Raw genomic sequence first — 12,372 nt, forward strand, 5'->3', positions numbered from 1 at the left:
ATATATGTAAATAGTCTTCAGAATTACTAGAAGTGTATAATTGCATAATTCTTTAAAAATACCTCAAACTAGGAATTTCACTTTTTATATATGACAGTGTCTTAAGAAAAGACGTGACATCATTTTAACTTTCAAACATGGATAATTATGGACACACATGGATTTGAATGCTCAAATTTTGATGTTGAGATGTGAACACTATTATTGCTTAGCTTAGCGAAATCCAAAAATTTCTGTTTCTGAGACTATGGTACGATTGGTCAAACCTGTCCCTTTAAGTCGCAAGAATGTTTCAATGTGGTGGTATGTAGAAAAAGCACATGAATTTTGTAACATTTATTTCAATGTGTTATGTTGAATTTTACAGGAAAGGTTGAAAGAGAAAAAACAGAAATTATTTGTGGAGAGACAAGAAGCCATAGTACAGAGAGATATTAAAGAATCTAAGATTGATAAATGGAGAGAGACAGTGACACAAGAAATGTTTGACATTAAGCAGGTATTCAAATTCAACTTATCCATGTTCTTATTGAGGTCCTATAGCAGTCTGTTAGAGCGTTGGTTCTTTACATGACGTCATTTGCTTGGTTACTTCGAACAAATGGCAGCTGTGGGTTCAGATCTCGATCGGTGTGTGAAATTCTGATGAATAAGTCATCTGCACTCATAATTCCAGTCGACCCAGCTGTAAATGGGAACGGATAAACCGTCAAAGATCAATACCAAGAGATTTGGCTAAGGACCAGCTTATAGAAAGGATCCTTAACTGTGAACCTAAGTTGTTGTATATCAATATATGAACATTAGTGAAGGTTGAACAGAATGATTTGGATGTAGTTTTCTGTAAGCTTAAACATTTATCTTCTTATTTACAGAAAGCTGAAATGAAAAAGATGGCTGACAAGACACTGAATTCTGTTAGAAGTAAAATAAGTGAAACCAGTAGAAAGTTAGATTTATTAAAAGGTTTACAGAGATTGAGAAAAATTCGAATGGAGGCTGCTATTAGAATAGGTACAATTTCTAACATATTTATTTAACAAACTGCAAACCCTTTGTTATAATTGATGAATACTACCTTTTAGAATGAACATAAGCTTTAAAGTCTCAAACTTGGCTTGAGTATATATTCAAATCTTTACCATCTGACTGATAGATATTTTGACAGTTATCGGCTGGAGTAGGTCCTGTTTTTTGAGATTTTCCACACCTATGCACTGTAAATTAGTACTGGGCATCACTGTAACTTTCATTTTGTTTGTATCATGTAAATTTGTGACCCTTAAAGTTTAAGCTGTGTATGCAGTTTAGAATGGCTACAAGAAGTCAATTGTCCAAAAGAACTTTCATGGAACGGTAAATGTTACATTAATTGTATAGGGAGATTATGATTTTAAGACTAAACTTGAAAAATATCTGTCTTTCCGAATATAGTTGGGTAGGTTTAAAACCCCTGCACAACCCCTGTACGGAAAAATTTCATATATCAGGGCCTAGTTTTTCTGTCTCTACACCAGCTGACAACTTTCAAGAGGCTGGATTAGAGGTAGATGTTTTGGTCTAGCAGATGGTGAGCCATCAAACTGGTCACTGAATTATTTTGATCTATTTGGAGCTGATTTCATTATAGGTCGGTATACTCCAGATGAAAGTGAAGAAAGTTTTGAAAATCAAATATCCAAGGCTTACAGTATTTTGACCAATCAAAGAGAAGTATATGAAGGAGAGGAAAAAACATTGAAGGTATCAAATTTCTTCAGTTTGAATCCATAAAATTAAATCTTGACCAATCAATAGCAGGAATATCACTCTGAGGAATCAAGGTGAAATTCATAACTGACTCATAATCCTTTGAGATATCAATATAATAGAAATTATTCAAAGAAATTTCATCATTTCATTAGGGGCACGTGTGGCATTTTTGGAGGTTTATTTGAAAATTTGGGGTATCCTAAAATTGAACGTCTTGTTGATATAGTCTCTGACACCAAGACATCTTTTGTCGCAGCTGTGGGTAGACGAAGTGGGACTGGACGAAATAACAAATGTGAATTATGTTGTAGGTATTACTTGAGGCAGAACAAGAAGAAAATAAGGATTTAGCTAAGCAGAAAAAACAGCAAATAGAAGAACATAGGGAAAGACTACAATTGAAAAAGAGAAATGAAATGTTATTTGGAAAAAAAGGTACACTAAGGGAATTGCTTACATTCAGGGCCATTTCAGAATAGTTTGTATTTTGAGAAGTTACATTTGTACAATAACAGGCATGCTCTTGAAATAGTTTCTACTTTGCAGTTTGAGAATTTACATATATACAATAACAGAACATGCTCTCGAAATAGTTTGTTACTTTGTAGTTGGAGTCCAAAGAGGTTTGATTTACTATCAGCATCAATTCTTTACCTAATATCACTGATTTCGTTTTGGTTACAAAGCGTCTTTAACGAGTAATTTGATTTGATTAGCTGAGATTTCAGGGCCAATTTTGATTGGACAATACTTAACTATGAATACATCATTTCTCTAACTTATATAACCACAGCCTCTAGGAAGTATGACACATGTGGGTGTGGTTTGTACACAATTAATGGCAGTCTTCAGAACTAAGATCAGACAGCCTGTCTCATATGCAATAATTATCAATGTCATCATAATATTGGTAATAAGTGTGAAGGTTTATGACACCCTGTAAGTGAGGATAGTGTAATTTGGTTCTTTGTAGGCGAACAACACTTCGAATTAGAATTTTAAAAAAGTGACACAGCTAGATGATATAGGACAATCAGTGGCAAAGTAGTAGAGGACTGTATCTCATGTTAAATGATTCTTGTTTTCAGTGAGTTTTGATGCATCTGAACCTCAACATACATTTTACCAATATTATAATCAAGCCAATGAAAATTTTACATCTTTTCTTCAAATTAGGTGAGTCATTATCAATTAATTTACAGAATACAACCACATTTTTTTTTTAAACCTGAAAAATTGATTTTACATGGCAATGTCTGAAGCTCAAATTCCTGTTTTAAGACTATCAATAATATTTGGAGCTCATATTCCTGTTCTAAGACTATCAACAATGTTTGAAGCTCATATTCCTGTTCTAAGACTATCAACAATGTTTGAAGCTCATATTCCTGTGAAGCTCATATTCCTGTTCTAAGATTATCAACAATGTTTGAAGCTCATATTCCTGTTCTAAGATTATCAACAATGTCTGAAGCTCATATTCCTGTTCTAAGATTATCAACGATGAATGGAGCTCATATTCCTGTTTCAAGATTATCAACGATGTATGGAGCTCATATCCCTGTTTTAAGATTATCAACGATGAATGGAGCTCATATTCCTGTTTCAAGATTATCAACGATGTATGGAGCTCATATTCCTGTTCTAAGATTATCAACGATAAATGGAGCTCATATTCCTGTTCTAAGATTATCAACGATGAATGGAGCTCATATTCCTGTTCTAAGATTATCAACGATGAATGGAACTCATATTCCTGTTCTAAGATTATCAACGATGAATGGAGCTCATATTCCTGTTTCAAGATTATCAACGATGTATGGAGCTCATATTCCTGTTTTAAAACTATCAAGGATTTATGGAGCTCATATTCCTGTTCTAAGACTATCAAGGATGTATGGAGATCATATTCCTGTTCTAAGATTATCAACAATGTTTGAAGCTCATACTTATAGGAAAATTTTATATCCTTTCATGAGTATTAACAGATTCCTATTTTTGTTTCAGGCAAAGTTGGGATTGCTACATTGTGGAGAATTATGTGTCAGGGAGCAGTAGAATACCAGATGGATGGGTGTTACCACCACTACCATCAAATGATACATGGGCTAAATATCTTCAAACATAAACTAACAACTGATAATTCTAAAAAGTTATAAGGAAAGTCAAAATACATCCTATGAACTGTTTTATTGAATATGAAGAAGGGCTACAATGATTATTTAAGATGCTATTCGATATACTAAACAATACTCATCCAACAAGAATATTTACAAGTAAAGAATTGTGAAAGAATTACTCATTTTCAGAGTCAGAAATGTTTTGTTTTTTAAATTTTGTTATGAAAATTATACAATGAATATCAAATCATGACACAAGTTCTTATATACACGAGGATTCTGTATCATTTATTATTAAAGGGTGTTAATAAATAATCGTGCTGATACTTAGTAATTATCTTTATCCAATTTCAATGCATCTATAAGTGAAGAATCACCATTGACTTATTCATGAGAAAATGAAATATAAATATTTGGTGTCTGGGATTTTTGAATTTTCAATTTTCAATTCAATTTTAGCTAAAACTGGCAATATTGTGTCCGTTACCCCATGCAATTTCAAGTCAATTGCATACAATGCTATTATTTTAGAGGAGTTTACTTACAAAATTAGAAGCATAAGAGTTAGACACTGAATGCACCTTTTCATGTTACAAAATCCCAGCGCTGGAGAGGGCAGTAATTTGGTTGGCTGGTTGTGTCATCAAACTGTTGAATGTTCAAGAAAGCTGTCTATAGAACAAAACAAAAGTTTTGTTAATATTATAAATTAGTGGTCAACTGTTGCCTAATCTTTGCATAAACTAATACGTGTGCAAACCAAACCCTTTGAGGCCAAGACCAAATTGCTGTCTTGCCGTAGGCTTATGGTATGCCTTCTATGTGCATGTAAATGTAAAGGACCTTGGTCTTCTCAGGAGAACCCTCAAGACACTCTTGGAGAGGTTTCGGACTATGACACCTTCACAGAGTTGCCGCATCTTTGGCATGTGTCCCCCTATTGAGTCAGCCTGACCCTTGTTAGTACCCCCGGTCTCGGGGAGGATGGTGTCGCCACTGAATATGGAACGTTTGCACAAATTAGTTGTAGAAAGCGGGCAAGAAACCCTTTTATGAAGCTGTGTTATGAGTACGGTAATCAGATCAGTTACCCTCACTACTACTATGAAAGAAAAAACATATTTCAGGGATACATGATTTTATTTAAGAATATAACGAGTTCTATCATCGTGACAGAGGGCTGATGAGAGCAAAACACCTAATTACCGGTGAAAAAAAAATATCGTCTTAATGTAACTTTGACCTTATCGGTTAACCATGACGCGTGGTAAATATCCTACACCCTTGATTGTTACCCAAACCAAACATACGAGCCATAACAGGCTGTGAAGCAGAATAGGCAATAGAGCAGCCGAAGAAGTATGGAGTCATGAAGTATTTTATTTAGGTGTGATAGGATACAATATCGCCAAGTTTGAGATGTCTAGTGGCGCCTGAGCATTAGTCATGACATGTCATACTTTGACCGAGAAAGTTCGGTATGTCCACGTTGTCGTTGGTAAGGATGAAGCTAGCTAGGCCTACACATTTTCAATTCCACTTTACTTTTGAAGAAACATTTGCAAGGAATGCAGAGTCAAAATAAAAAGGATATGAAGTATGATCATCTTGTTATCTTTATTCATTATTGAACTAAATATTTTGAGAAATTGTGCAAATAAGGGAAATTATCTATGAAAAAAACATCTGAAAAGTGAAATTAGTGGAAGAAAACGTTCACTTTGTTGTGATGACGTCAGATCAACGCATGCGTAAAACAAAATGAACATCTTAAACTGGTGGATAATTATTTCGTCCGGCCACACCGGAAGTAGGGTTAGTCTATTTCACATGTTAAAAATCACCCGACTTACCTTTTAGAGAAATGTCAACAAATATAACTGACGTGAGAGATCAAACAATCTGTCATACTGAATAATGTTGTAAATTGTACAGATATTATCAAACCCTGTTATATGATAATAGGCCCTGCCTTGAATATAGGGCCCATTGTCTCTAGTTTTTGAAAATTACCATGTTTCATGCCAAAATTTTGCATAAATGTTACTGTACCCAAATTATGGAGTTGTTCAAAGAAGGGAAAATTCAACCACTCGTCCTTGACTGTTTTGTGGTACCATGGGGGTGCAGGGACATCAGAGAATATCTGAATATGTCTAAAAATAAATTTCAACTTAATGCCATTTGTCTTAGAGAATGTCCTTGGCTCCATAGAAATATAAGGTTCAGTGAATTTGCATTTGAAATGGACACACTTTCCTCCCAGAAAATTCATGTGAAAATGACCCAATTTTCAGATTGAAAATTCCCCCCCTGTATAATTGTTTACAAATATTAACATCTCAATGGTTAACATTTTCATCAACCCAAAGACAATCCACAACTCTCAGTAGTATTTTGAAATTGATATTTCAATTCATATGAAAATAATTGCCAAAATTCAATTCAGAAAACAGTGTAGTCAGAGAGTAACAAAGATTTTGAGGAAAATTTAGTATATTATATCTTTCAGATTGATGACAAATTTTTTGAACTGCAAATGCATATAATGACCTTTTTCTTTTTTTTATATGAGCAAATTTGTTTATAGTTAATAAAAACTGCAAGCTGCTAGTGGGCGTATGATTCCTTGAGTTATCTTATATTTCAGGTTCTTTGTGCAAGTGCTGTTCGATTTTTTGAATTGGTTTAAAGGAATTTATTGAAAACATGTTTCGTATACTTCACTGTGGTAGAGCAGTACTACAGAGAGCAACAGTTGTGTCCAATACTTTACTTACAGTACCAACTAGTTCAAAATGTAGATGGCAGGATTCCTTGTATGTAGGGTCAAGAACTAAAGTACATAATTTCCGTAAACCCAAATTTGTGCGCTATAACTTACAGCCCAAAATATCTGCATCATATGTGAATTTCTTTACACAATCTGTGCATAATGTTGAAGGGACAATCAATCAAGTTGTGTTGGAAAAGGTTAGAGAAATGATGGTTGGTTGGGATTTTGATATAGTGGAGAAGCAGATTTTACAAGAACTGTACAATGGAACTGTGAACTTAGATGTGGTGTTTTATGTTGTCAAATTGATGCTGGACAAGAACTATTTGCCACAAGATCTAATTAATGGTGTGTTCGATTTATCCTTAGACAATCTTAATGATGTTGTTCATAACCATGACCAAGCCGCTGAACTTATGTTAATGGCTTTTATATGCAGTTCTAAAGTGCCTGATGCGTTTTTACTGGCAATGCAGAATTATCTTCATAGAAATATTCAAAAGTTTCATATTAAACACATAAAATACTTTTATCTTGCGTTTCAAAAGTGTAAATGGGTAGTGACGAATTCATTGAATCAGAGTGTTGTCAACATTATGTTGAAAAATATGTTGACCTTGCACCACAATGACATTTTAAACGTTTTCAAATCATTAATGGTTTCAAATTATTATGATAAAAATGGAGTGGAGAAAATAGCTGAAAGTTTATTAGAAAATAACAAGATTCTGAGTCTGATATCGGACCAGCATCTTCAACTCTATATACACTTTTTCATATCAAGACATTATTATCAGGAAGCTCTCTATGACTCTTTCCTACAAAATTTTAATTTTTTAGTCAGTAATATGAAAATAACTAACATTAAAGCCACTTCATTCATCTTAAGTAGCTTTGGTACCATTCAGTTTAAGCCGAAAAATAAAGTATACAGAGAGATTTGTACTAAACTAGAGAAGATTTGTTTAGATACACAATATAAGCCAGCTTATTTTTCTAATAATGATGAATGGATCCCTGAGTTTGTAAATGGAATGATTTTTTTTGGATTTTTTTCTGATGATCTTCTGAGTAAGGTTTTTTCTTCCATTGACAGACTTCCAGGTATGTATTATAAATCGAACAATCAGATGAAAAAGTAAAATGTACTTCCTCCTTGCTCAGTGAATTAGACGCCTGCTCACTAACTTAAAGGTCAAGGTCCAGGGTTCGAGGCAGGCATAGGTCGGGATGATACCTTCAGGATTTTCAACCCGATATCCCCTTGTCAAGCAGGTGACATTCAGATCGGACAAGTAATTGAGGCCCTTTGAGCTACAAGTTGTTATCCCTAAAAAGTTGAAGATTAAAAAAAAGAACAGGCTAATGCCACTGTCCTGGCCCGTCTTTTATTTGCCCACATGGTGAAGGAAAGTATGATGTAAAACTCTATTCATTAGTGAAGTGTTAGATATAATGAGTTACATTAGCACACCCAAAGAGCATTTCATACTTTTTGTTTTCTTACCATTCTTCCTTGAACCAGATCTTACATGACACAATTTGGTTGGTTAAACAAAACCTCATTAGAACAGGACTGCAGTAGAATACTTGATAGATTACAATGGAGATGAGAAAAGGAAGAAACGAAATTGTGATATAATGATTCGTTTTTGTTGACCTAATTGAGCGATCAGATCGTCATCGAATTATATCTTTTAATTTCCTGCAATGAAAAACATTATGCTTGGCATATACCACCTTATTTGACAATATATCTTATATTCTCTGTTTAGATAACAAATTAAAAAGACAACAGATTCTGTTTATCCATTACAGTATGCTTATTGAACATCCAGAATACAATGGATCTCTTCTTCCATCAGTAAGTACTGGTATATATAGTGTTTAGAGGATAATATCCCTTGAAATGAACAGAATTTTACGTCCTACTTTTCTTCACCTTATTGGGCTAATGAATACAGCAACACAATGCGGTGTGTAATGAGGGAAATTTTTGCAGGACAGCGGCAGTAGCCTACTCTTTTTCAATAACCAGGAATCTTTTACTGGCAGAGCCTGTAGCACACAGGGCCTCGAATTATTGTCCCTCTAGCCTGATAGAAATGTAAGATGTCACATATTTTGTAAACTATTATATGATATTTTTGTCTTCTATGTTTTGTAGAATGTTGTCTTTTTTCTCTTGTAGCAATTAATAAAAGACATGCAAATCGATTCCACCGAACGTTTTAGATGGGAAAGGAGATCCGATAAAGCAAGAAATCTAGAAACGATATATGATGTTTTGTGTGATATGTTAGGACAAGATTATGTACATTGGTATCACATATTACCTCATTTCACTTACTCAGGTAAAAATACCCTTACTAATTCTTATTACATCTCTCCATATTTGTATATAAGTGCAACTTGAATAATTGGTCATTTGACTGAATCATCTGCCTTTATTCCAGCCTCTGATAGCTATTTTGAAAGTTGTCAGCTGGTATAGAGACAGAAAAACTAGGCACTGTTTTGTAGGTATTTTCTGCATCTCTTAAGTGAACAGCTATGCCCAACAACAATTTACAGTCATTGTAAAAGTATTGAATATTATGCTCAAATTTATGCAAACTTTACATCAAAATCAAGAAAGATGTGTCCCTTATTTTTTCTGAAAGTTTTGATTGAAAGTGTTGTTTTTTGGAAGCTGTTAGAAAATTAATACCAGTATACCAATTTTTGCAAAATAAATGACAAATTGTAGAGAATTTTTTTTCCTACTTATTTTGAAGATTTCGACTAAAATATTGAGCTATCGAAATATTTCTATAATATGCTAATTTACACTTATGTATCTACTTGATCCAACTGTTTCAAAATGATTTTTTGAAAACTATACTGTACTATTGTTATGTTTGTAGCTCAAACTAGTTTTAGCGTTGGGCCTCATAAAGACTTAATATCTTTTAAATAGAAATGAAATCATGCACCATGTGGGCTAAGGAAGACATTTTTAATAGAAACCTTTCTAATACGTAGGAGAAATAATTCTCTACAATAAGGCGTTAATTAATGGCAGGATATTTTAAGTTGAAACTTTCAGATTAGTTAAGAGACACATTTCTGTAGATGTTGTTGTATGGTTTTCATAAATATATGCCAAAAAAATATATCGCTATGAAAAACAGAATGCCTATTTAAGTATTTGTTTATAATGATTACAATGCAACATATTTTTTTCAATTCTTTATTGTTTGAAAAAGTCATCAACAAATTTACTAATTTTAATTCAGATATTGAAATAAGACTGAAAAAAGATGGAAGTGTGGTAGCTTTTGAACCAGAAACTTATTTACAACGAGTCAACTCTGAATTGGACAAGAAAGCTTCTCCTGGTGTTACTAAGTAGATCAATCTTTATATTATAAATCTTTAGTTATTGTGGGCCTTATTATCCAAAACTTCACTTTTTAGTGTTCCAGTCATCTAAAATTAATTTTAAATTAAGTTTTGTTATCCAATCAGATTACTGTATTTCCTAAAAGCTGAATTTTGGGGGAATAAGGCTCTATAATAAAATTGAGGATATATTTTGTGATTAATAAATAAGGTACCTGTACTATCCTTGGCTCCAAATTCTGTAGTTTTTCCTTGCAGAGATATTTGTGGAGATGTGGAGAGAATTTTTTTTTATAGTAATACATTGTATATGCCCACATCTCTCCATGTGGATACATCTTTGCAATGAATGTCTTCGTACCCTAACTACCTTGATTGCAATAGTCAACTTTCATGGACTGCAGTGATTTGTGTGCCAGCAATAACTGCCAATCAGAGCCCTCGACAGAAAGGCTGTAAACATTATTGCTTTGTGTTCACAGACTTCCTGTTGAAGCCTGTGATTGGCTTCATTCGCTTGCGTACAATGCAATAAATTTCTTCATTTAAGCTTACAAACTTCCATATAAGAAAGGTGACTATTGCAGGCAAGGTATAAGACAAAATGCAATTTATTCAGAAGGTGGATATTTTTGTATCATTATCCCCTGCACCATTTGATGTGCAGTTCCATCAAAGATTTTTTGACTGAACTGATTTTTGACTGTCCATCAAAGACAACGGCGTGCACGACCAAAGTTCAAGGGTCACAGGCTCACATGATGCTGAAAACAAAAGAAGCTGTGATGGTCAACAATTTTACATCCATCAAGCTGTGGATTTGGTCATTAAAGAATGTTTTTTACTAGATGTATATCAATGATAACTCATGTCGATTTTGTTCTATTTCTTTTAGGGTTATTATAATGCATTTGAATGAAAACTCATTTCTGAATGGATCACCTGAACTTAAAGGTCGAAGTGTAGTCAAGATTCGTCAGTTACAAATATTAGGATATCACATCTTAACGGTAGGTTATTACCTGACTATTAGAGATTTCAATGTTTGATGACTCACTATAGGAATGTGATGTTCTTTTGTCGATGACCGAAATTTACATCACCCAGCCAGACCAAATAAGTCAAATTGATAGAAAAGATAAAATAGTGATCAATATAGATCAATTGTAGAGCAATATAGAAATAATCACATGTATATATATGTTTTATTAGTTTATCAATGCGAACTCTTCAAAAGAAATTTAGACGCTATTTTACTTTGTTTACATCTGAACGTCACTTGTTCCTTGCAAAATCATTCAAAGACTTTTTACTAATAAGAATCTGAATTATAGAATTGATATGAAATACTTTTAGAAGTGTAAAACCAAATCTATCTTATGAAAAATATTGATACTAGGGCTGGGTGGAAAAATCAATTATTACATGTATAAGGTATTTCGATTATTAAATGATTATTGATTGATATCATGCCATCAATAATCGGTTTCAATTTGGAAATCTATACCCAGCTCTAGTTGATATAACTAAATTTTAATTTCAGATAGCAAAAGATGAATTACGAGTGTTACCAACTCAAAAAGAAAGAATAGACTTTATGACAGAGTTGATTGAAAATAACTTTGATGTGAAACTCAAGTTACCTGAAGTGAAAAGGAAAATGAAGTGAAAAATTCAAAAATATTCTTTTGATAAAATTATTTATATGAATTCCACCAATTGTTTCAATTTAACATGACTGTTTATCCATATTAGCTTGAAACATCCATAGAGGTGAATGGATGAACAGTAGATACAGAGTTTCTGCCCCAGCCGTATTAAAGTCTTGCCTATTTGAATGAATTTTGGTATTTATATACCTTGTAGATACCAACAAGGTTGGTTTTATGAAACTTAAAGGGATTGTAAAGAGTTTTCCTTAGAGTTTTTTTTATGAGGATTGAACACATGATACACACAATACAGATGTGATTTGATACTGTATAAATTGCACCCTGCCACAGAATGTCTCAAAAATGTTGAGTTCTAGCAAATCTACAGGCACTGGTGTCAAAAGGAAGGCAGGGCATACTAACCACTGTAAAACACCAACAAATGAAAGGAAATGAATGGATATTTACGTCCTACTTTTCTGCATCATGTGGGCTAATGAAGACGGGCAACGCCGTATAGAGTGCAATGAGGGAAAATTTGTCAAGACAGTGGCATTAGCCTGCTCTTTTTCAATTTGCAGCTGTCTAGGTATTATCTGGAACTATGCTGGAATTGAACACTAGACCTTCTTGAAAAACACCAAAGGCAATTTCTATAAAACATACAACATGACTAATAATAAATATT

General features: G+C 33.4%; 2 protein-coding genes across 2 annotated transcripts; both read left to right on the forward strand.

Annotated features, from left to right (window-relative positions):
- Positions 1-370: 370 nt before the first annotated feature.
- LOTGIDRAFT_111632 (hypothetical protein) lies at positions 371-3,880 on the forward strand (the record flags this gene model as incomplete). Its single annotated transcript, XM_009049672.1, has 6 exons — positions 371-499; positions 876-1,014; positions 1,631-1,743; positions 2,064-2,187; positions 2,841-2,928; positions 3,760-3,880. Coding segments are annotated over 6 exons (714 nt in total), but the record flags the coding sequence as incomplete, so codon positions are not given.
- A 2,679-nt stretch (positions 3,881-6,559) lies between these two features.
- LOTGIDRAFT_230645 (hypothetical protein) lies at positions 6,560-11,746 on the forward strand. Its single transcript, XM_009049673.1, has 6 exons — positions 6,560-7,752; positions 8,424-8,512; positions 8,840-9,002; positions 9,927-10,038; positions 10,928-11,042; positions 11,576-11,746. Exons 1-6 carry the CDS (start codon positions 6,582-6,584, stop codon positions 11,699-11,701), a joined length of 1,776 nt encoding a protein of 591 aa, XP_009047921.1. The 5' UTR covers positions 6,560-6,581; the 3' UTR covers positions 11,702-11,746.
- Positions 11,747-12,372: the final 626 nt, after the last annotated feature.

Source organism: Lottia gigantea (genome assembly GCF_000327385.1).
Source record: "Lottia gigantea unplaced genomic scaffold LOTGIsca_14, whole genome shotgun sequence".
Lineage (NCBI taxonomy): Eukaryota > Metazoa > Mollusca > Gastropoda > Lottiidae > Lottia > Lottia gigantea.